General features: G+C 49.9%; 1 protein-coding gene across 1 annotated transcript in view; it reads right to left on the bottom strand.

Moving 5' to 3' along the window:
- LOC140390394 (complement C2-like) overlaps positions 1-23,557 on the bottom strand; it is a 154,258-nt gene that overhangs the window by 90,304 nt on the left and 40,397 nt on the right. The window contains exons 7-10 of the mRNA XM_072475532.1: positions 21,153-21,300; positions 16,660-16,791; positions 15,549-15,638; positions 2,611-2,748 (exon numbers count right to left, since the gene is read on the bottom strand). Coding sequence (XP_072331633.1) covers positions 2,611-2,748; positions 15,549-15,638; positions 16,660-16,791; positions 21,153-21,300 — 508 coding nt within the window. The remainder of the gene's footprint in view (positions 1-2,610; positions 2,749-15,548; positions 15,639-16,659; positions 16,792-21,152; positions 21,301-23,557) is intronic.

Genomic DNA, 23,557 nt, shown 5'->3' with positions numbered 1-23,557 from the left:
TCCGCCGTTTCAAAGTAGTGGTGCTTCCCTTGATGTGTGACCCACAGACTTGCCGGCTGCAGCATTCCAAATTTGATCTTTTTATGAAGCACCGCCTTGGCCCGATTAAAGCTCGCCCTCCTTCTCGCCATCTCCGCACTCCAGTCTTGATATACGCGGATCACCGCGTTCTCCCACCTACTGCTCCGAGTTTTCTTTGCCCATCTGAGGACCATCTCTCTGTCCTTAAAACGGAGGAATCTCACCACTGTGGCTCGGGGAATTTCTTCTACTCTCGGTCTTCGCGCCATCACTCGGTATGCTCCCTCCTCCTCCAGTGGACCTGTCGGGGCCTCCGATCCCATTAACGAGTGCAGCATCGACGTCCACCCCTTCTGCACCCTCAGGAAGACCAAGAATCCTTAAATTCTTCCTCCTCGCATTATTCTCCAGCACCTCCAGCCTTTCCACACATCGTTTATGGTGTGCCTCGTGCATCTCCGTCTTCACCACCAGGCCCTGTATATCGTCCTCGTTCTCGGCAGCCTTTGCCTTCACGACCCGAAGCTCCCGCTCCTGGGTCTTTTGCTCATCTTTTAGTCCTTCAATCGCCTGTAATATCGGCGCCAACAGCTCCTTCTTCATCTCCTTTTTAAGCTCTTCCACGCAGCGTTTCAAAAACTCGTGTTGTTCAGGGCCCCATATTAAACTGCCACCTTCCGACGCCATCTTGGTTCGTGCTTGCCTTCCTTGCCGCTGCTCTAAAGGATCCACCGCAATCCGGCCACTTTCCTCTCCTTTTTCCATCCGTATCCAGGGGGGATTCCCTTCTGGTTTACCGCACAGTGCTTTTAGCCGTTAAAATTGCCGTTGGGGCTCTTATTAAGAGCCCAAAAGTCCGTTCCACCGGGAGCTGCCGAAACATGCGACTTAGCTGGTCATCGCCGCACCCGGAAGTCCTCCAATCATCTCATATCCATCAGTAATCAGCACTCAATCTTTCTCAGCACAGCCATCTGTAATCAGGACACAATCATCTCCAAATGCATCAGTAATCAGTACTCAATCATCCCCGTATGCATCAGTATTTTAGGACTCAATTATCTTCTTACCAATCAGAAATCAGTATATGCTCACCCCCATATTCAAAAATCATCAGGACTCAATCATCCCATTTCCATCAGTAATCAATACTCAATCATCCTGCTATTCATCTGCAAGCAGTACTCAATGATCCCTGTAGCAATAAGAAGTCAGTATACAAACATCACCAGATCCATCAGTAATCTGGACTGAATCATCACCACATCCATCTGTAAACAGGACACAATCATCCCCAAATCCATCAGTGATCTGTATTCAATCACACCTTATCCATCAGTAATCAGGATATAATCATTCCGTATCCACCAATCATCAGTACTCAATCATCCCCAAATCCATCAGTAATCAGTACTCAATCACCTCCCTATCCAGCAATAATCAGTACTCAATCATCGCGCACCGATCAAAAATCACTACTAAATCATTCATGTACAAATCAGAATTCAGTACTCAAAACATCCAAGTATCAATCAATAATCAGCAAACAATCACCCCATATCCATCAATAATCAGTACTCAATCATCCCCATATCCATCAGTAATTAGGACTCAATCATCCCATATCAATCCGAAATCAGTACTCAATTATCCTCTTACCAATTAGAAATCTGTATTCGCTCATTCCCATGTCCATCAGTCATCGGGACTCAATGATCCCATTTCCATTCAGAATAAACATGCAATCATCACCATCTCCATTTGTAATCAGTACTCAATCATCCCTGTAGCAATCAGAAATCAGTACTCAATCATCACCATATCCCTCAGTGATCAGGACTCAATCACCCTATATCCGTCAGTAATAAATGCTCAATCATCCCTGGATCTATGAGTAATCGGTGCTCAATGAGAGAGTCAGGCACTCACACACACAAACAGTGGCACACAATGACACACACAGACACGCAATCTGATGTACAATTTGTTTTCCACAAATCAGTGTTGGCTTTCATAGAATCGCCTCTGCACCAGCCCTCTGAAAGTGCACCCTACCTAGTCCCACAACCCCACTCTAACCCAGCAACCCCATCTAACACAGTAACACCTTAATTAATCCATATTTTCTATGCGACTGTTAATTTTGTCCTGGATCATCACTTTCTAAAAGGTCTCATACCATTCAGATTAAAGCAAAGTTACTGGGCTTCTTTGATCAAGGCTGTAATATTTGCAATTCACCTTTCCCCTGGTCACACTTATTCTCCGATATCTATGAGGAACTGAAACGTTCTGGTCAATGCCTCCACAAGTTCCGCTCCAACTGTGTTCTGCATCCTTGAACACTTTCCATCTTGTCCCTGTGAATTATCAACTTTAAGTACTACCCAGCACTTCTAATTCCTCTGACTTATCAATAGGGTTGCTACCATTGATTTAATTGATGAATATAAAGAGTGTTTTGAAATTTAGTGACCTTGACCATCACTGCCAGGGGTGCCCCCTGCCAACTCAGAGTTAGGATAACGCGATCATCAGTCAGAGTTCAACTGTTTGAAAGAACACCATTGAAGGAAATAAAATCCATACCTAATATGTCATCAAAAGATCTAACCAGTTCCGAGGTGTTTCGGATAACAAAGGAATGATGTTCCCCAGGTTTTAGAGATGATAGTGCGTTCAGTTCACGCCTATCAACATCTTTTGTCACTCCAAAGGCATACATATCTGTAGGAGAATGAGGCGTAAATGGTGAATACTGACTCAAGAGAATGGAGGATGGACAATCCGCATACAAGCTCCAGGTTCCATTAACCTTGATGTATGAAACAGATCAAAAACCAAGTCTAAATCTATTGTTAGGGGCCTGGGTTTGGAGAACACCAAAGTGTATCATGGAGTTCACCTGACCCATAACTTTAAATAGATTTTGGTTATGGGGAGCACAAGGGCCCACTTTACAGGTGTGATGCAACAGAGATCTGGGGCGGGATTCTCCCCTACCTGGCGGGGCGGAGGATCCCAGCCGGACGGAGTGGCGTGAACCACTCCAGCGTCGGGCTGCCCCAAAGGTGCAGATTCCTCCGCACCTTTAGGGGCTAGGCCCGCCCCAGAGTGGTTGGCGCCCCACCGGCTGGTGTGTAAGGCCTTTGGCGCCACGCCAGCTGGGGCTGAAGGGACTGCGCTGGCCGTCGGGAGTCCGCGCATGTGCGGAGCGTCAGCGGCTGCTGACGTCATCCCCCGCACATGTGCGGGGGGGGGGTCACCTACGTGTAGGCCAACGCGGAGGACTACATGGCCGACGCGTAGGAAAAGAGTGCCCCCATGGCACAGGCCCGCCTGTGGATCGGTGGGCCCCGATCGCGGGCCAGGCCACCATGGGGGCATGCCCCGGGGCCGGATCACCCGCACGCCCCCCCAGGACCAATGAGCCCGCCTGCGCCGCCAGGTCCTGCCGGTAAGGGACCTGGTTCAAGTCACGCCGGCGGGACCGGCATAAAAGCAACGGGACTTCAGCCCATCGCGGGCCGGAGAATTGACGTGGGGGGGACGACCCGCCGGCCGGGGGGAGGGGGGGAGGGCGCCGACCGGCGCGATTCACGCCACCCCCTGGAGATTCTCTGCCGGCGGGGGGAGGGGGGGGGGGGGGGTCGGAGAATCCCACCCCTGAAGTAGTTTTCTATGAATCCAGTTAACATTTTATAAATACACGGTAAACATCTTAGCAACTATCAACTCAAATACTCCTCCCAAAGAATACAGTACTCTATAAGAACCATAGAACCATAGAACATGCAGTGCAGAAGGAGGCCATTCGGCCCATCGAGTCTGCACCAACCTCACTTTCACCCTATCCCCGAAACCCCTCCCAACCTTTTTGGACACTAAGGGCAATTTATCATGGCCAATCCCCCTAACCCGCACATCTTTGGACTGTGGGAGGAAACCGGAGCACCCGGAGGAAACCCACGCAGACACGGGGAGAACGTGCAGATGCCACTCAGACAGCGACCCAGTGGGTAATCGAACCTGGGACCCTGGAGCTGTGAAGCCACAATGCTAACCACTGTGCTACCGTGCTGCCCCAAAAGTATAAGTAACCCTTAATCCTTCCAAGCAACATTCATAAGACAAATACCCTCTTTAACAAAGACAGCAGGTTTAAATGCTCTACTGAGAGCAGTTATCACTTCTAAATTAGCAAGTGATCTGAAGACATTCTTTACATGTAGAGAGAGATTAAAATTACACCTTGTTTGGCTGGATGCAGCTCCAACTCTGAAAACAAAACTAAAACACAGACACACACCAACTTTGAGCTCGAAGCAAAAGTAAAAAGCCAAAGACCAAAACCCAGCTCCACCCACACTCTGACATCACTGCAGCTATTTGATAAGCACCTAGTTCTTAAAGGTACACCCACTCCAGCTATTTGATAAACACCCATTCCTTAAAGGTACTCTCACATGACACTATCCTTTTAAAAAAAATATTTTTATTCCCCTCCTTTTTCACATTTTCTCCCAAACTTACACCCACCATCAATAAACAATAATCAGTAACGAATGTAATGTCAATCCCCATATCACTAACAACAGGGCAGCACGGTAGCACAAGTGGCTAGCACTGTGGCTTCACAGCGCCAGGGTCCCAGGTTCGATTCCCCGCTGGGTCACTGTCTGTGCGGAGTCTGCACCTTCTCCCCGTGTCTGCGTGGGTTTCCTCCGGGTGCTCCGGTTTCCTCCCACAGTCCAAAGACGTACAGGTTAGGTGGATTGGCCAAGATAAATTGCCCTTAGTGACCAAAAAGGTTAGGAGAGGTTATTGGGTTACGGGGATAGGGTGGAAGTGAGGGCTTAAGTGGGTAGGTGCAGACTCGATGGGCCGAATGGCCTCCTTCTGCACTGTATGTTCTATGTTCTAGTTCCAACAATCCCATCCTCCCACCAAACAGCATGCCACACGTTAACATAAACAAAAAGGAATCAGGAATCACCCATAGTCACCATTAACACATACAGTCCCCCTCTCTTCAACCCTCCCAACTTCCCCCCCCCCCCCATCAAAGTTCAATGTAATCCAATTCTTGAAAGTGCATAATGAATAACGCCCATGAATTGTAGAACACCTCCATCCTTCCCCTCAGTTCAAATTTTACCTTCTCAAGAGTCAGGAATTGCAGCAGGTCCCCCCGCCACGCCAGGGCACAGGGTGGAGAGGTTGATCTCCATCCCAACAGGATCCGCCTTCGGGCGATCAATGAGGTGAAGGCTACAACATCTGCCTCTGCCTCCGTTTCCAACCACGGCTGGTCAGACACCCCGAATATGGCCTCCCGGGGGCCCGGGTCCAGTTTCACATTCACCACTTTAGAGATTACCCTAAAAACCTCCTTCCAGTAATCCTCCAGCTTTGGACAGGACCAAAACCTGCATGTATCTAAATATTTCCCCCTGCTCCGGCCCATACTTCGCAAGTCTAAATCTATCCTTGATAAATGTTCTGAACGATGATAGAATACCAAATCTCTGACCATTGATCTCTTACATAATTCATACTTCTTTTATATGACAGATTTATTGCAGCACTGAATAAGGCCATTCAGCCCACCATGTCTGTGCCAGCTCTCCGAATGAGCCATTCAACCGCATCTCCTTCAGTGGAGCTTGGCTCGGGACGCAGCTAGGTCTGGACCATAGGTTTTCAGGCCTTTTGCCAGGATGTTGTCAGAACCGGCTTCCTCTTGTGGGCAAGAACATAACTACAGACCATTAATCTGAGATCGTCATCAAGAGATTCAGTCAAGAAACCAGAAGAAACCTCTTCACCCAAATGTCGAACTTGTTTGATCCTGTCTGACTATTTAAAAAAATACTTTCACAGAGTGTAAGCATCACCGGCAAGGCTAACAACTGAGGTGGTGGGCGGAGCTGCCTTCTTAAACCACTGCAGGCCCTGGTGTGTGGGCACCGGCCACATTGCTGTTAGCAAGGGAGTTCCAGAACTTTGACCCAACATTAGTAAAGGAATGGCGCTTCATTCCCAAACCAGGACAACGTGTGGCTTGGAGAAACACTGGCAAATCATGGTGTTCCCATGAATCTGATACCCTTGTCCTTCAAGGTGGTGGAGGTTGGGGGTTTGGATGGTGCTTTCGAAGGAGCCTTGGTGAATTGTCACAATGCATCTTGAACTGGTGTCTGATTTTTTCCAATTTTTGTCGTCCTTTTGTCATGTGAGAGTACCTTTAAGGAATGAGTGTTTATAAATGGGTGTGTATATAAATATCTGCAGTGAGAGTACCTTTAAGAAATGGGTGTTTACTACTGCAGTGATGTCAGAGAGTGGGTGGAGCTGGGCTGTCTGTCAGCTTTTTACTTTTGTTGTAGGCTGTTTGCTGCAGGGTGTGTTTTTGTTTTGTTTTCAGTGTTGGAGCTGAAGCCAGACAGAGCAGGTGTACTGTTGATCTCTCTGCCATGAAAAGACTATCTCTTGATCATTTGGTGAATTCAGAATTATAAATGTTCTCAATAGTGAATGTAAACCTAATGTGCTTCTGGTAAAAGGTGTTTTACGTCTTATGGACGTTAAAAGGAAAGCTGAAAGGATTACTTAGGGTTGTATTCTTTGGGGGATTGTATTTGAATTAATGGTTGCTAAGATGTTCACTGTACGTTTTAAAAAGGTTAACTTGAGTTCATAGAATAAATATGTTTTGCTTTAAAAAATACTTTTCCATTTCTGCTGTACCACACCTGTAGTGTGGGCCGTGTGCTCCCCATACCACAATCTATTAAAAGTTGTGGGTCGTGTGAACCCCATGATACACTTTGGGGTTCTCGAAAGCCTGGTCCATAACACTTTCCCTTCTTTAAGTGGCCCAGGGTCTATCTTGCAATGGCCGTTGTTGATGAAAGCAGCGTGACTGCCAACCAACATTTTTTTTCAATAGAAACTTAGAGTACCCAATTCTTTTTTTCCTAATAATGGGCCAATCCACCTACCCCGCACATCCTTTTGGGTTGTGGGGTTCAGACCCACGCAGAGAATCCACGGGGAGAATGTGCAAACGCCATGCGGACAGTGACCCAGGTCCTCGGCGCCATGAGGCAGCAGTGCTAACCATTGGACTGCCAATCGACATTGATGCTTTCTGGATTCCTTTGTGTTTGACGTCACTGCCTCACCAATTCTGGTCTGCGAGAAAGTGTGGGTGAATGGGACTAGCTGAATTGTTCTTCTGAATTGCCAGCATGGGGTCGATAGGCCAAAAGGTCTCTTTCTGTGCTGCGACCATTGTGATCCTCGAATTTTGCAGTTGAAAATTGAATAGAATTTACTGGACCGAAATAGACCAGTCAGCCTAAATGTCCACTTGTGTCTTCTCCTGCCCTCTGGCCCTGGGGGAGACAGTAGTTAGTGGTAATGTCACTGAACCAGAAGCCCAGGCTAATGCTAATGAGTTCAAACCCCAGCATGGCACCGGGTGGCATTCAAGTGCAATTAATAAATCTGGAATACAAAGCTAGTCTCTAATCCTTGATTGTTATTCGATCCCATCTGGTTTATTAATGCCTTTTGGGGAAGGAAATCCGCTGTCTTTGCATGGTCTGGCCTACATGTGACTCCAGGCCCAGAGCAATGTGGTCCTCTGAACTGCCCGCTGCAGTGGCCTAGTAAGCCACTCAGCTCAGGGTCACTTCGGGATGGGCAAGGAATCTTTTTTTTTTTAAATTTTATTCTTTGTATTTAAAATACCCAATTTGTTTTTCCAATTAAGGGCAATTTAGCGTGGCCATTGCTCTTACCCTGCACATCTTTGGGTTAGAACAAAGAACAAAGAAAAGTACAGCACAGGAAAAGGCCCTTCGGCCCTCCAAGCCTGCGCCAACCATGCTGCCCGTCTAAACTAAAATCTTCTACACTTCCTGGGTCCGTATCCCTCTATTCCGATCCTATTCATGTATTTGTCAAGATGCCCTTTAAATGTCACTATCGTCCCTGCTTCCACCACCTCCTCCGGTAGCAAGTTCCAGGCACCCACTACCCTCTGTGTAAAGAAACTTGCCTTGTACATCTACTCTAAACCTTGCCCCTTGCACCTTAAACCCATGCCCCCTAGTAATGTATCTCTCTACTCTGGAAAAAGGTCTCTGACCATCCACTCTGTCTATGCCCCTCATAATTTTGTAGATCTCTATCAGGTCACCCCTCAACGTCCGTTGTTCCATTGAGAACAAACCAAGTTTATTCAACCTCTCCTCATAGCTAATGCCCTCCACACCAGGCAACATCCTGGTAAATCTCTTCTGCACCCTCTCTCTGAAGCCTCCACATCCTTCTGATAGTATGGCGATCAGAATTGAACACTATACTCCAAGTGTGGCCTAACTAAGGTTCGATACAGCTGCAACATGACTTGCCAATTTTTATACTCAATGCCCCGGCCAATGAAGGCAAGCATGCCGTATGCCTTCTTGACTACCTTCTCCACCTTTGTTTCTGTGACCTGTGGACCTGCACACCTAGATCTCTCTGACTGTCAATACTCTTGAGGGTTCGACCATTCACTGTATATTCCCTCAATGCATTACACCTTCCAAAATGCATTACCTCACATTTGTCCGGATTAAACTCCATCTGCAGGATAGTGGGGCTGAGACCCATGTAGACACGGGGAGAATGTGCAAATTCCATACGGACAGTAACCTGGGACCGGATTCGAACCCAGGTCCTCGGCGCTATGAGACAGCGGTGCTAACTACTGCGCCATCGTGCTGCCCCATACAAATATTGACCTCGTCAGCAATGTCTACACCTCGCGAAAACATGAACGAAAAACAAAATAGTCTTATTTTCGTTCTTTCGTGGGACATGGGTGTCGCTGGTTGTGCCAGCATTTAATGCCCATCTTTAATTGCCCTTGAAGAGATATTTAAAAGCTAACCACATTTCTTCAGATCTGGAGTCACATGTAGGCTAGATCAGGCCTACAAGATCAGGTGCGGCACGGTGACACAGTGGTTAGCACTGCTGCCTCACAGCGCCAGGGACCCGGGTTGAATTCCAGCCTTGGGTGACTGTCTGTGTGGAGTTTGCACTTTCTCCCCCTGTCTGCGTGGGTTTCCTCCCGGTGCTCCTCTTTCCTCACACAGTCCAAAGATGTGCAGGTTAGGTGGATCGACCATGCTAAATTGCACCTTCGGTGAGGTTATGGGATTGCAGGGGTGAGCGTAGGTAGAGAGCTCTTTCAGAGGGTCGGTGGGCAAAATGGCCACCTTCGGCACTGTGGGGACTCTATGGTCAGGTAAGGACGACAGATTTCCTTCCCGAAAAGACATGAGTGAACCAGATGGGGTTTAACAACAATTGACACTAGTTTCATGCTCATCATTAGACTTTTGATTTTTATTCAATTCAAATTTTACCATCTGTCGTGGTGGAATTTGCACCTGGGTCCCCAGAGCATTAGCCTGGGTCTCCGGATCACTAATCTATTGGAGGTACCCCTATGTCATCAGTACCACTATGCCATTGCTTCCCCATCTAACCCTATCGACATATCCTTCTCTTCCCTTCATTTGCTTATTCAGAGTTTCCCCTCAAATGCTGTGGGCCATATCGGCAAGTACGGCAGCTTTCCCTCCCTAAAGGACATCAGTGAAGCAGATGGTTTTTAAGTCAGATTTCACCATCATGGTGGAGTTCATAGAAACACAGAAACTAGGAGCAGGAATAAGCCATTCGGCCCTTCGAGCCTGCTCTGCCATTAGATGCGATAATGGCTGATCATCAATCTAAAAAATGATCAAATCTTTATTGAATACATTTAGTGGCCTGGCCTCCACAGCCTTCTGTGGTAGAGAATTCCACAAATTCACTACCCTTTGAGTGAAGAAACATTTCCTCATCACAGCCCTAAATGGTCTGCCCCGTATCCTTTCCATAAAATCATAAGGCAGCACGGTAGCATTGTGGATAGCACAATTGCTTAACAGCTCCAGGGTCCCAGGTTCGATTCCGGCTTGGGTCACTGTCTGTGCGGAGTCTGCACATCCTCCCCGTGTGTGCACGGGTTTCCTCCGGGTGCTCTGGTTTCCTCCCACAGTCCAAAGATGCGTAGGTTAGGTGGATTGGCCATGATGAATTGCCCTTAGTGTCCAAAATTGCCCTTAGTGTTGGGCGGGGTTACTGGGTTATGGGGATAGGGTGGAGGTGTTGACCGTGGGTAGGATGCTCTTTCCAAGAGCCGGTGCAGACTCGATGGGCCGAATGGCCTCCTTCTGCATTGTAAATTGTAAATTCTATGATAAGACATAGGAGCAGAATTAGGCCACTCGGCCCATCGAGTCTGCTCCGCCATTCAATCATGGCTGATTTAGATTTATTGTCACGTGTACCGAGGTACAGTGAAAAGTATTGTTCTGCATTCAGTCCAGTCAGATCATACCGTACATGAAAACATAGAACATACGATAAATACACAAACATAGACATCAGGCAATGCATACGGAGTCTTGTGCTGCAATGTAGAGAAGATGCTTGGAGAGATCAGTTTAGTCCATAAGAGGGTCATTCAGCAGGGAAGAAGCTGTTTTTGAAACTGTTAGTGCGTGTTCTCAAACTTCTATATCTTCTGCCCGATAGAAGAGGTTGAAAGAGAGAATAACCTGGGTGGGTGGGTCTTTGATTATGCTGCCCGCTTTTACCAGGCAGCGGGAGGTCAGACAGAGTCATTGGATGGGAGACGGGCTCACGTGATGGACTGGGCTGTGTTCACGACTCTCTGTAGACAATTGTAATCTGAAGACTGACTCCTGAGACTATTTCTCCTGCTTCTAGATTCCCCAAACAGGGAAATAATCCTCCCTGCATCCAGTCCGTCTAGCCCTGTTAGAATTTTATACATCTCAATCAGATCGCCTCTCATCCTTATATATTCCTGTGAACACAGGCCCAGACAAACCAATGTCTCCTCGTAGGACAGTCCCATCAACCCTGATATCAGCCACTTCTGGTGGCGGCCATGGAGGAGTAGGCCGCACATTTGAGAGCTTCTGCCTGTGACGGATTTTTTGACCTTTTTCTCCTGGGTTTTTGGGGATTTTATTGGATGAATCGGTGGAGAGTGAGACGGTGAAGAGAAGTTCCCCTCCAGTGTATGGAGAATTGGACCAGAAGTGGCCCTGTAAGAAGACAAATGTTCTACAAGAAAGACGCGAGCAGAGCTGGCAACGCGGGAAAGCATGGCGGAGAAGCAGGGCCGCGGGGAGATGGCACAGTGGTCGACGGAGCAGCTGGTGAAGTTTTTTGAAGATTGCTTCGCCAAGCCTAGGAAGGACACGCTGGACCCGATCAAGGCTTTGATTGATCAAGAAATCCACGGATGTGCGATCCAGGAGGTGGAGAAAAAGGTTTCCGAGCACGAGGAATACCGAACCGTGCTGAGACCAAGGTGGAGATGTTGAATGACCGCCAGAAAAAATGTAGGAGAAGCTGGAGGACCTGGAGAACAGGTCCAGGAGGCAGAACCTGAGAATCGTCGGCCACCCTGAGAGCAGTGAGGGATCGGATGCGAGGGCCTATGTGACAAACATGCTGGAGAACTTGATGGGGGCTGAGGCGTTTCCTGGGAGTGGATAGAGCGCACAGAGCGCTTTTGAAGAAGCCCCGAGCGAACGAGCCGCCGAGGGCGATGATGGGACGTATGCACCGATTCTGGGCAAGGAACACATTCTGCGCTGGGCCAAGAAAGAACGGAGCAGCAGGTGGGAGAATTGTGAGCTGCGCATTTATCAAAGCCTGGCGCGGTTTTGGCCAAGAGGCGAGCCAGGTTTAATCGGGCAAAATCGGCCCTCTTTAAGAAGGGGGTGAAGTTCGGGATGTTGTACCCAGCACGTCTGTGGGTCACATATGAGGACCGGGAATTCTACTACGAAACACCGGACGATGCATTGACTTTCATCAGGGAAAAAAGAGTGGATGTGAACTAAAGACACTGGAACCTTGGGGGGAGTATTGCAATGGCGATTTGTGGATAATCACTTTTGTGCTGGTTTGACTAAGTAGTGTTATGGGCAATAAGGGGCTGTTTCGATGGCTAAAGTTAACTTTGTCTTACTGGGAGCTGGGTGGAGGGGGGGTTCAGTGAGGGCTTCATTGACTGGGTGCGGTTGCTCTATCAGGCACCAATAGTGAGTGTGCTTATGAACCGGTTGAGGTTGGGTATTTTAATTTTCACCTCTTCCCGCTACTGTTTGCTCTGGCCATAGAGCCACCGGCCATGGCGTTAAGAGCCTCTAGGAACTGGAAAGGGCTGGTTCGGGGGGTGGGTGGAGCACGGGTCTCCCTTTACGCAGATGACCTGCTCTTGTATATTTCAGACCTGTTGGAGGGGATGGGGGAAGTTATGCGGCTCCTCAGAGAGTTTGGTAATTTTTCAGGGTATAAATTGAACATGGGGGAAAAGTGAGATGTTCGCGATCCAGGCAAGAGGGCAGGAGAAGAGGCTGGGAGAGCTGCCGCTTAGAATGGTAGGGAAGAGCTACCATATCTGGTAATCCAGGTGGCCCGGGAATGGGAGGCACTACACAAGTTAAACCTATCCCGGCTCGTAGAACAAGTAAAAGAGGACAATAAGAGATGGGAAATGCTCCCGCTATCACTGACAGGGAGGGTACAGACCGTGAAAATGACGGTCCTCCCCAGATTTCTGTTTGCTTTTCAATGCCTCCCCATGTTCATCCCAAAGGCCTTTTCAACTGGGTGAATAAAGTTATTTTGGGCTTTGTGTGGGCGGGTAAAACCCCGCGAGTGAAGGAAGTGTTGCTGGAGCACAGTCAGGTGGAGGGTGGGTTGGCGCTGCTGAACTTTTGTAATTACTACTGGGCGGCTAATATAGCCATGATTAGGAAGTGGGTAGTTGGGAGGGGGTGGGGTGGCGGGGGGCGGTGTGGGAGCGAATGGAGGCGGCGCCATGTAAAGACACAATTTTGGGAGCACTGATAACGGCACCTGTTCCATTCTTGCCGGCCCACTACTCCACAAGTCCTGTGGTGGTGGCGGCTCTGAGAACCTGGGGGCAGTGGAGGAGATATAAGAGTGGAGGGAGCATCGGTTTGGACCCCGATTTTTAATAACCATCGGTTTGTACCGGGTAGGCTGGATGGTGGGTTCCAGAGATGGCAAAGGGCAGGAATTAGGAGGATGGCGGATCTACAGGTGCGAGACTTATTGAGAAGGAAGGTCCCGGCCTTCCCGCTGCTGCCGCCACGGGGAATACAGGACAGAGTGGTCTCCAGTACCTGGGTGGGAGAGGGGAAGGTATCAGATTTCGACCAGGAACTTTTGGAATCAGCAGAAACTCCAGTGAAGGAGCTCAAAGGCAAGTGGGAAGACAAGCTGGGAGGAGAGATAGAGGTGGGTCTATGGGCAGATGCCCTAAGCAGGGTTAACACATCCTCATCATGTGCCAGGCTTAGCCTGACACACAATGACGGTGGCCCTGATGAGCAAGTTTTTTGGGAAGCCCAGCAAATCATGTCCACATGTTTTGAGCATGCCCGAAGCTTAGCGGATTTTGGCAGTGTTTCGCTAAGGCGATGTCCACGGTACTCAAAACGCGGGTGGTGCCGAGTCCAGAGGTGGCGATCTTTGGAATGTCGGAAGAGCCGGGAGTCCAGGGGGCGAAAGAGGCCGACGTCTTGGCCTTTGCCTCCTGGTAGCCCGGAGAGGATCTTATTAATGTGGAGGGACTCGAAGCCCCCGAGTGCAGAGACCTGGGTTAGTGACATGGCTGGGTTTCTCAGCCTCGAGAAAATAAAGTTCGCCTTAAGAGGGTCAATGGTCGGGTTCACCCGGAGGTGGCAGCCGTTCGTCGACTTTCTGGGGAAATTAAAATGTCAGCAGAAGCAGAATTCCAAAGGGGGGTGGGGGGTGGAGACTGTAGTTTTTATGGTTGGGGTGTGTGAAGATTGTGATGGGGGTGAAAATGTTTATTGTACCATGAAATGAAATGAATGAAAATCGTTTATTGTCACGAGTAGGCTTCAATTAAGTTACTGTGAAAAGCCCCTAGTCGCCACATTCCGGCGCCTGTTCGGGGAGGCTGGTACGGGAATTGAACCGTGCTGCTGGCTTGCCTTGGTCTGCTTTAAAAGCCAGCAATTTAGCCCAGTGAGCTAAACCAGCCCCGGTTTACCTGACTTTCCATAAACCATGTTTATGTCACTGTTATTATTATAAAAATTGCAAATACCCTAATAAAAATATATATTTTTTGAAACCCTGATATCAGCCGAGTAAACCTCCGCTCGATGGCAAGTGTATACTTTCTTAGGTAGGGAAACTGCAAGCAATACTCCAGGTGTGGTCTCTGTATTGTCACAATATACATCAGTACATTATGGTGCAATCACATATACACACTGATGGACATGCAGTAGGACCAACCAGCATACATAACACCGCAGCCAATCACCAGTGAGAGCACACGCACTATAAAGACAGGGGACAGGAGAGTTCCCACTCAGCCAGCTCAGAGCACAGAGCTCACAGTCTGCATCACAGACATTCACCGTGTGCTGAGTGCCTCACCATAGCTAGTGATAGGAAAGGGTCCACAGTTAACCTGGTATTGCCTATACCCACGTTTACAGTATGTTAGCATAGTTGAACAGTTAATAAAATAGTGTTACACCACTTCCAGCCTGGTTGGCTTGTTTGTGAACCAGAACACCTAACACGACACGTATAACTGAAGTAAGACATTTCTACTTCGGAACTCAAATCCTCTTGCAATGAAGGCCAACATACCATTTGCCTTCCTAATTGCTTGCTGCACCTACTCGAAACAGTGTGCAGAGCTTTTCCAAGAATCTCTAGATTACTGGTCCAATGACAATGCTATTGTACCACCACATTCGCACATAGGTAATGTCGCATGTGGTGATATACATCACTGTAAGTACACAAAGGGTTAATGTACATACACAACACCTAGCTAGACACTAGAGGGAACACCAGAGACAGTTAACCAATAGGTCAGTAAGATAGGACACGACCAATGGGCAGTCACGATACACACCGAGGTGAAACTACCACAGGAGGGCATTACACCAACCCATATAAAAGGACACATCACACATGCTCAGTCTCTTTCCAGTGGAGACTCTCAGTGAGTACAGACACAGGGTTGATTAAACATCACTCCCACCACGTGGATTGTAGCAGACTGGTTCGCCAGTCTGAGTAGCTATAGAAGGATTAACAATAGCGATAATCCAAGTAGGAGAATTGTTAATAGTTTAATAAATGTGTTAAAGCTATCTCCAAGCCTGAACCTTCCTTTGTCAGAGTGCACATCAAGGAAGCAGCTTGTGCTACGACAAGAGCATAACAAAACATGGTTCCAGGAGTGAACTGTCGCATTCTGTATAGAAGTCTATTTTCAAGGAAAGGATTGGGGTCAAGTTTCATATGTCAGCATCGGGCTTGGAGCCAAATGAAATGGTTTGGAGAATTCTCACCGAGGTAAGCTTCTGATTTCTGCTGTGCCTTCACAAATTCCTTTATTTTCATAACAGCTGTTTTGGGGTCACCTCCCATGTTTGATTTCCCTGGAATACAAAAAGATGTTTTAGAAACGCAGGGCTCGTCATCCCAAACACGTCACAGCCAACGTCATCCTTCTTTTGTTTCTTTGTGCGCGGGATGTGGGCGTCGCTGGTGAGGCCAACATTTATTGCCCTTCCTTAGTTGCCCTCGAGGCACTGGTGGTGAGCTGACTTCTAGACCCGTTGCAGTCTCCATGTTGTAGGTACACCCATTGTGCTGTTAGGAATGAGTTCCAGGTTTTTGACCGAGCGACAGTGAAGGAACGGTGATATATTTACAAGTCAGGATGGTGAGTGGCTTGGAGGGGGACCTGCAAATTGTGGTGTGACCATGCATCTGCTGCCCTTCTAGGTGGTAGAGGCACCTGGTCTGAAAGGTGCTAAGGAGCTTTGGTGAGTTTCCCCAATGTATCTTAATAATAATAATCTTTATTAGGAGGCTTACATTAAAACTGCAGTGAAGTTACTGTGAAAATCCCTTGTCGCCACATTCCGGCGCATGTTCGGGTACAAAGAGGGAGAATTCAGGGTGTCCAATTCACCGAACAAGCATGCCTTTTGAGAATTGGTGGAGGAAGCCGGAGCACCCGGAGGAAACCCACGCAGACACGGGGAGAACGTGAAGATTCCACACAGACAATGACCCAAGCCAGGAATCGAACCCGGGTCCCTGGCGCTGTGAAGCCAAGGTGCTAACCACTGTACTGGCATGCAGATGGTACATACTGCTGCTACTGTGCACAATGTTGGAGGCAGTGACTGTTCTAGCTGGTGGGGGCTCATAGGAAATACCAAGACACGGTGGTGGGGGAAGCGGTTGAAGATTGAATCAGGTAACCTGGGGCATAGCAAAGGCCCTGACTGCTGTAACCAGGATGGTTGCTAGCTCCCTTGAGCTTGTTAGGACTGCATGCATCCGGGTCAATGTGCGGTGGTTCAAAAACGCCCCTGTCAGCTCGACCCACCCCATCTCCTGTTCCCCCAACCACTCACCAGGAACTCCCCAGTAACACAGCGCACTCACCATCAGTAAATAGTATGGTGACAAATCTTATCTCGGCCCAGTTTTCCTTAAACAACTCTCTTGTAAGGGACATTATTTCCAGGACTTTGGTCAGTGCTCTATGGATGTCAGTACCTCTCTTGTCACCATGAACTGTGAAACACAAGAAACAAAATGAGAGATTGATTGGTTTAAGTGGCATGGTAACATGCTGCAACTGTACAGGGGTTTGGTGCAATCACATCTGGAATGACAAGTTTCATTTTGGTCTCCATTGGAGGCAGTACACCGGGAGTTCACTAAATTGGACCCTGAGATGAGAGTGAGAAAATAGGAGCTGGAGAAAGCCATTGGGGCCTTCGAACCTGCTCCATCATCCATTACGATCATGGCTGATCATCCAACTCAATAGCCTATTCCTGTCTTCCCCACTCCCATATCCTTTGATCCCCTTCGCCCCAAGTGCTATACCTTTTTTAAAAAATAAACTTTTTATTACCCAATTCATTTTTTTCAATTAAGGGGCAATTTACATAGATACATAGAACATACAGTGCAGAAGGGGGCCATTCAGCCCATCGAGTCGGCACCGACCCACTTAAGCCCTCACTTCCACCCTATCCCCATAACCCACTAACACCTTCTAACCCCATTTAGCGTGGCCAACCAACCCACCTGCACATCTTTTGGGTTGTGGGGGCAAAACCCACGCAAACACAGGGAGAATGTGCAAACTCCACACGGACAGTGACCCAAAGCTGGGATCGAACCTGGGACCTCAGCTCCGTGATGCAGTAGAACAAAGAACAAATAACAAAGAAAAGTACAGCACAGGAACAGGCCCTTCGGCCCTCCAAGCCTGTGCCGACAATGCTGCCCGTCTAAATTAAAATCTTCTACACTTCCGGGATCCGTATCCTCTATTCCCATCCTATTCATGTATTTGTCAAGATGCCCCTTAAATGTCACTATCGTCCCTGCTTCCACCACCTCCTCCGGTAGCGAGTTCTAGGCACCCACTACCCTCTGTGTAAAAGACTTGCCTCGTACATCTCCTCTAAACCTTGCCCCTCGCGCCTTAAACCAATGCCCCCTAGTAATTGACCCCTCTACCCTGGGACAAAGCCTCTGACTATTCAAGTAGTGCTAACCATTGCACTACCGTGCTGCCCCAAGTGCTATACCTAACTGCTTCTTGAAAACATACAGGGCTGGATTCTCCGATTTTGAGGCTATGTCCCCCGTCCGGCGTGGGAACGACAGTAACAATGGGGTAAAATGGCCGCCAACCCTCAGTTTGGCTGGGGGTGAGCATTAAGGAAGCATAGAGGACCCGGCACTAGCTGAGTTACGACCTGGAGAATTGCTGGGTCTAAAGCCGCGCATGCAACATGGCACTGGGCCCGGCTTGCGAAATAGTGCCCCCCTATGGCCGGCTCAGACGCCCCGGACCAACCCCCAACAGTGTCCGCAGCCCTGGCAAAGTCCCCCCTGCCTGGAAATCGTCCCTCCCCCAACTGTGGCGGCACTGGACTAAGTCCGCAGCCGCCACGCCGAGTTCCCGACGGATCAGACCACACGCGACCGACGCCATCGGGAACTCAGCCGGTCGGAGGCGGACCATCGGGGGGGGGAGGGCCTAAGGCAATGTCCTGAGGCAGTCGAGTATGCCGCTTTGGAGGGTGCGGAGTATCGCAAAAGGGGCGCCGATTCAGCCGTGAACGGAATTCTCCAGCCAATCGCCGAACTCGATTTTGATGTGGAAAGCGGAGAATCCCGCCCACAATGTTTTGGCTTTGTGGCAGCGAATTCCACAGGCCAACACTTCCTAAGTGAAGAAATCTCTCCTGATCTCTGTTCTAAATGGTCTACCCCGCGTCCTCAGACTGTGACCCCTGGCTGTGGACATGCCCATCAACGAGAACATCCTCCTTGCATCTACCCTATTGTCCTGCCATGAGAGGTTGAGTAAATTGGGTCTTTGTCCTTTCCAGTTAAGAAGAATCAGAGGCAATTTAATTGAAGGAACTTGACAGGGTGGATGCTGAGAGATTTTTCCTGCTGGGTGGGGGAGTCGAAAACGCGGGAACAGTCTCAGGATCAGGGAACAAACATTTGGAACTGAGAAGAGGAGAGCTTTCTGCAATCAAAGTGTTGTGAATCTTTGGAATTCTCTCTCAGAGGGTTGTGGATGCTCCATTGTTGTCTATATTGAAAGCTGGGTTTTGGTCTCTCTGGGAATCAAATGATACGGGGAGCAGGAGGAAAATGGGGCTGAAACCCAAGACCAGCCATGATCATATTGAACGACACAGCAGGTTTGATGGGCCGAATGGTCTACTGCTGCTCCTATTTCTTCTGTTCCTGTGCTCCTTCAGGGAACAAGAGCCAATTCACCTCTCAAGCTTGTTCCATATTTCAATTAGATGGTGATCGGTCGGATTCTTGACTCTATTGACCTGCCTTGGATCCGTAACTCTTACCAAATAAAATACCATCAATCTCAGATTCAGATTTTGACATTTTCAATTGATTCCCGCCATCCATCCACAGACCCCCACCCACCTACCTTACCACACCCTGCAGCAGACTGAGCGGTTTGGGGGGGGGGGGGAATTTTTGGTCATTTCCACTCCTCTTTGCGTGATGGAGTGCTTGCTGACATCACGCAACTGAGGTTACGGGGATACGTGGGCTTCAGTAGGGTGCTCTTTCCAAGGGCCGGTGCAGACTCGATGGGCCGAGTGGCCTCCTTCTGCACTGTAAATTCTATGAATCACCCCTGAATGACCCTGTTCTAATTTTGAACTTCTGTCCCCCTCCTTTCTCAGCTACCCTGGCCATCCCCACTCGTACAGGACATTGCTTTTTTTTCCTTATCTACCCCATTGAATCCTTTAATCATCTTAGACACCTCAATACCATTGCCCTTTCATCTTCTATATGCTGAGAAATACAAGTCCGGGCCTATGGCCTCCTAATGGAACCCCTTCAGCCCTGGTATCGTTCTGCTAAATCTTCACTGCGCCCCATCTCAGGCCAATGCATCATTGCTAAGACCGTAAGAAATAGGACGAGTGGATCATTTGGGCCAGCTCTATCATTCTACATGATCATTTTGATCTTGGCTTCCAATCACACTTTTTCATTCCCCCCCGCCCCCCCCCCCCCCACCCATATTCCTTGATTCCCTGAGGGACCAAAAATTAGTCTACCCAGCCTTAAATATATTCAATGACAGATCGTCCACAATCCTCTGGGGTAGAGAATTGCAAAGAGTCCCAGCCCTTTTAGTGAAGGCATTTCTCCTCATCACAGTCCTAAATGATCAGCCCCTTACCCCGAGACTGCATACCCTCTCGCCACCATATTCTAGATTCTCCAGTTCGGGGAAACTATCTGTGCGTCAGTCCTGAGGTGTGAGGCCCACCTGAGGTCTCGCCATAAGGGGGCCCTGAAGCAGATCTTAACTCAGAGGCCATTTGCCCATCCAAAGATAGGGAGAAACTGCTCCCTCTGGTGAAAGGGTCGAGCACCAGAGGTGATTTAAGGTGGTTGGCCAAAAGAAACAACGGGAACAGGAGAAAGAAAACGTGGCAAGTCTTTCTGACCTGAAATCGCCAGCCTGAGTGTGTGGTGGACACGGTTTCAATCAGGGCATTCGGAAGAGAGTCGGACCATTATCTACAGAGGAAGAATTTTGAGGACTATGGGGGAAAGGCAGGGGAGTGACACTGGGTGAACTGAGCTTGCAGAGAGCCAGATCGGACATGGCGGCCTCTTTCTGTGCCGTACCCAATCTATAATTGCCAGACTTTCCTACTTCCGCTGTTGGCTGGCCAAGTTCTGATCCGGAGGCTACGTCTCATTGTCGTGGCTCCTCCCAGCAGCTGGTAAATGTTCCCTCTGTTTATTCCTGACCAATTCTTTTCAAAGTCATGAATCTCTCAATCGAATCACTCCATCAATGTTTCCGGGGGAATACAACCCCATTTACTGAGTCGATCCTCATAACCTAGCCCTTGGAGCTCTGGGTGATGCATTCCTTCAAAGACCAATAATATCCTGCAGGGAATTCTGAAAACACCCACCCGGTCGGTCTGAGTTTTTTCCCCAGTTCCTGTTGAGTGCCCAAAACTGGAGGCGGCACTGTGAATTTCCTCTTCATTGCACTGGCGGGATGGAATCACTGAAGTCTGGATGTTGCCCCTTCTATTTTCCCGTGAGGCCGTTTGGTCTTGCCCAGTTCCACTATTTAACCAACCCCAACTTCACAAAGCGGTGTGATATTTTGGAATTTCTATGGGGAGATGGGGGGGGGGGGTGCGGCGGGGGTAAGAGGGGGTGTCCAGGGCATCAAAGCGCCATGGGCTCTTGTAGAAAAAGGGAGGTTGCGGTAGAAGGACTGAGCAAACATGAGGAGCTGAATAGACCATTGCTGTTGTTATTTCTTATACTCTTCTTAGGCCATTCGTGGATTCTCAATGACACTCACTCTTCAAAGAGGAACTTACTCATGTAGTCGGCATTCTCCGAAGTTTGTAATAGGTCGATAACGTCGTCAGCATTGGATTGCTGGTCATCGTAGAGGTTAGCTATCACCACTGGCTCGGATGCATACGATATAACACCAAACCTGGGCCTAACGTCAAAACTTGCAATCTAGGAGGCAAAAAAAAAAATTCACGGGCCTGAGATAACAATATTTTTTCTCTCTATTCAGTCACGCGATGCGAGTGTCACTGGCAAGATTTGTTGCCCATCCTTAATTGCCCTCGATAAGATGACAGCGAGCCACCTCCGTGAACCGCGATAAGTTCCCAAGTCAGGATGGTGTGTGGTTTGGAGGGGAGCTTCCAGGTGGTGTTGTTCCTGTCTATTTGCTGCCCTCTTCCGTCCTTCCAGATTGTAGAAGTTGGGGGTTTGGAAGGTGCTGCCTAAGGAGCCTGGGTGAGTTGTTGCAATGCATCTTGCAGATGCCGGTAGCACAGTGGGTACCACTGTTGCTTCACAGCTCCAGGGTCCCAGATTCAATCCCCGGCTTGGGTCACTGTCTATGTGGAGTGTGGTAGTATGTATTGGGGGTCATGTGGGACTGGAAGCCCTAATGTCATTGGCTGACAGATCCCGGGTCCTGGTTGGCCGTTGACCTCAAGCTACGCCCTGAAGGCGAAGTATAAGAAGCCGGTGTCTTCCCCCGCAGGCCAGTTTACTATCGAGCTGCTGAGGAACAGACACGCTTAATAAAGCCTCATCGACTTCACTATATTCGTCTCATGGAGTCTTTGTGCGCTACAATTTATTAAGCGTGCCTAAAAAGGACTATGGAGCTCAGGATCATTCCAGAATGCCTGAGGATCAGCCCCCACGCAGTGAATGCGGCAGCAGCCTTCAAACACTGACAGACTTGCTTCGAGGCCTACATCAGGACGACCACCGGCCGAGTCTCAGACGAACAAAAACTGCAGGTCCTGCACTCGAGGGTGAGCACGGAGATTTTCACCCTCATTGAAGACACCGACGATTTCCAGACGGCGTTCACAGCACTGAGAAGTCTCTACGTTCGCCCAGTTAACCAAATCTACGCTCGCTACCAGCTCGCGACAAGACGGCAAGCTCCCGGAGAATCGATGGACGAGTTCTACGCCGCGCTGCTGATTTTGGGACGAGCCTGCAGCTGCCCGTCGGTGAATGCAAACCAACACGTTAATGCGCGACGCTTTTGTGGCAGGTATGCAATCCTCCCAAATCCGCCAAAGACTTCTAGAAAAAGAGTCGCTAGGACTCTCAGAGGCACGGGCCCTAGCAGCCTCCCTAGACGTGGCCGCGCGTAATACCCGCGCCTACGGCCCCGACCGCGCGGCAGGCCATTGGGCCCCGTACGTACCCGTCGCGGCAAACCCCCTACCCCCCTCCCACCACCGGACACCCCACAGGCTTGCGCAGTCCAAACGCCGAGTCGCACCGGGGGCGCCCGCTGTTATTTCTGCGGCCAGGCGAAACACCCCCGACAGCGCTGTCCGGCCCGCGCAGCCATCTGCAAAAGCTGCGGGAAAAAGGGCCATTATGCGGTGGTGTGCCGATCCCGCGAGGTCGCCGCCGTCCCGGCGCCACAGGGAGCCCTACAAGCAGTCTATGCGTCCCAACCCCCCCAGCACGCCATGTGCGACCCGCAGGCGCAGCCGCTCTGGGTCCCGACCACCGCGGTCCCGGGAGAACTGGGAGCCCTGCACGCCGCCTACGCTCCCCAACCCCCCTCCCCGCAGCCCATGTACGACCCGCCACCGGCGCTACCGCTTTGGGTCCCGGCCAACACTCTCCACGGAGAGGAGGGGGTTTTTCGCGTCCCTAACGCCACCCTCACCCCCGTCCCGCGCCCCACGCCTGACCCGCCGGCGCCACCTACTTGGACCCCGACCACCGCTGCCCCCGGTGAGGGAGCTCCTCGCGCTCCTTGCGCTCGCGGCCCCACGCCTGACCCGCCGGCGCCACCGACTTGGGCCCCGACCACCGCTGTCCCCGGTGAGGGAGCTCCGCGCGTCCTAGCGCTCGCGGTCCTAGCGCTCGCGGTGAGGGAGCTCCGCGCGGTCCTAGCGCTCGCGGTCCTAGCGCTCCCCAGACCCCCCAGCACACCATGTGCGACCCGCAGAGGCCGCCATTTTGGGTCCCGACCACCACGAGGGGAGGAGGGGTGCTGCCATCTTGGACCGCCCACGACCTGTACGACGCATGGGGGCGGCCGTTTTGTTCACCTCCGCCGCCATCTTGTGACCCCCCAGCCACGTGCGATGTATGGGGGCGGCAATTTTGTCCATCCTGACGCCATCTTGGACGGCAACAACGGACCCCACCCCACTACTACAACCACGGCTCGCTTCGGTTACGCTCGATCAGGCTCGGCCCCGGACACTCCAGACGA

The sequence above is a fragment of the Scyliorhinus torazame genome, chromosome 14, assembly GCF_047496885.1.
Source record: "Scyliorhinus torazame isolate Kashiwa2021f chromosome 14, sScyTor2.1, whole genome shotgun sequence".
NCBI classification, from domain to species: domain Eukaryota; kingdom Metazoa; phylum Chordata; class Chondrichthyes; order Carcharhiniformes; family Scyliorhinidae; genus Scyliorhinus; species Scyliorhinus torazame.
This window is presented reverse-complemented; position numbering and strand designations above follow the sequence as displayed.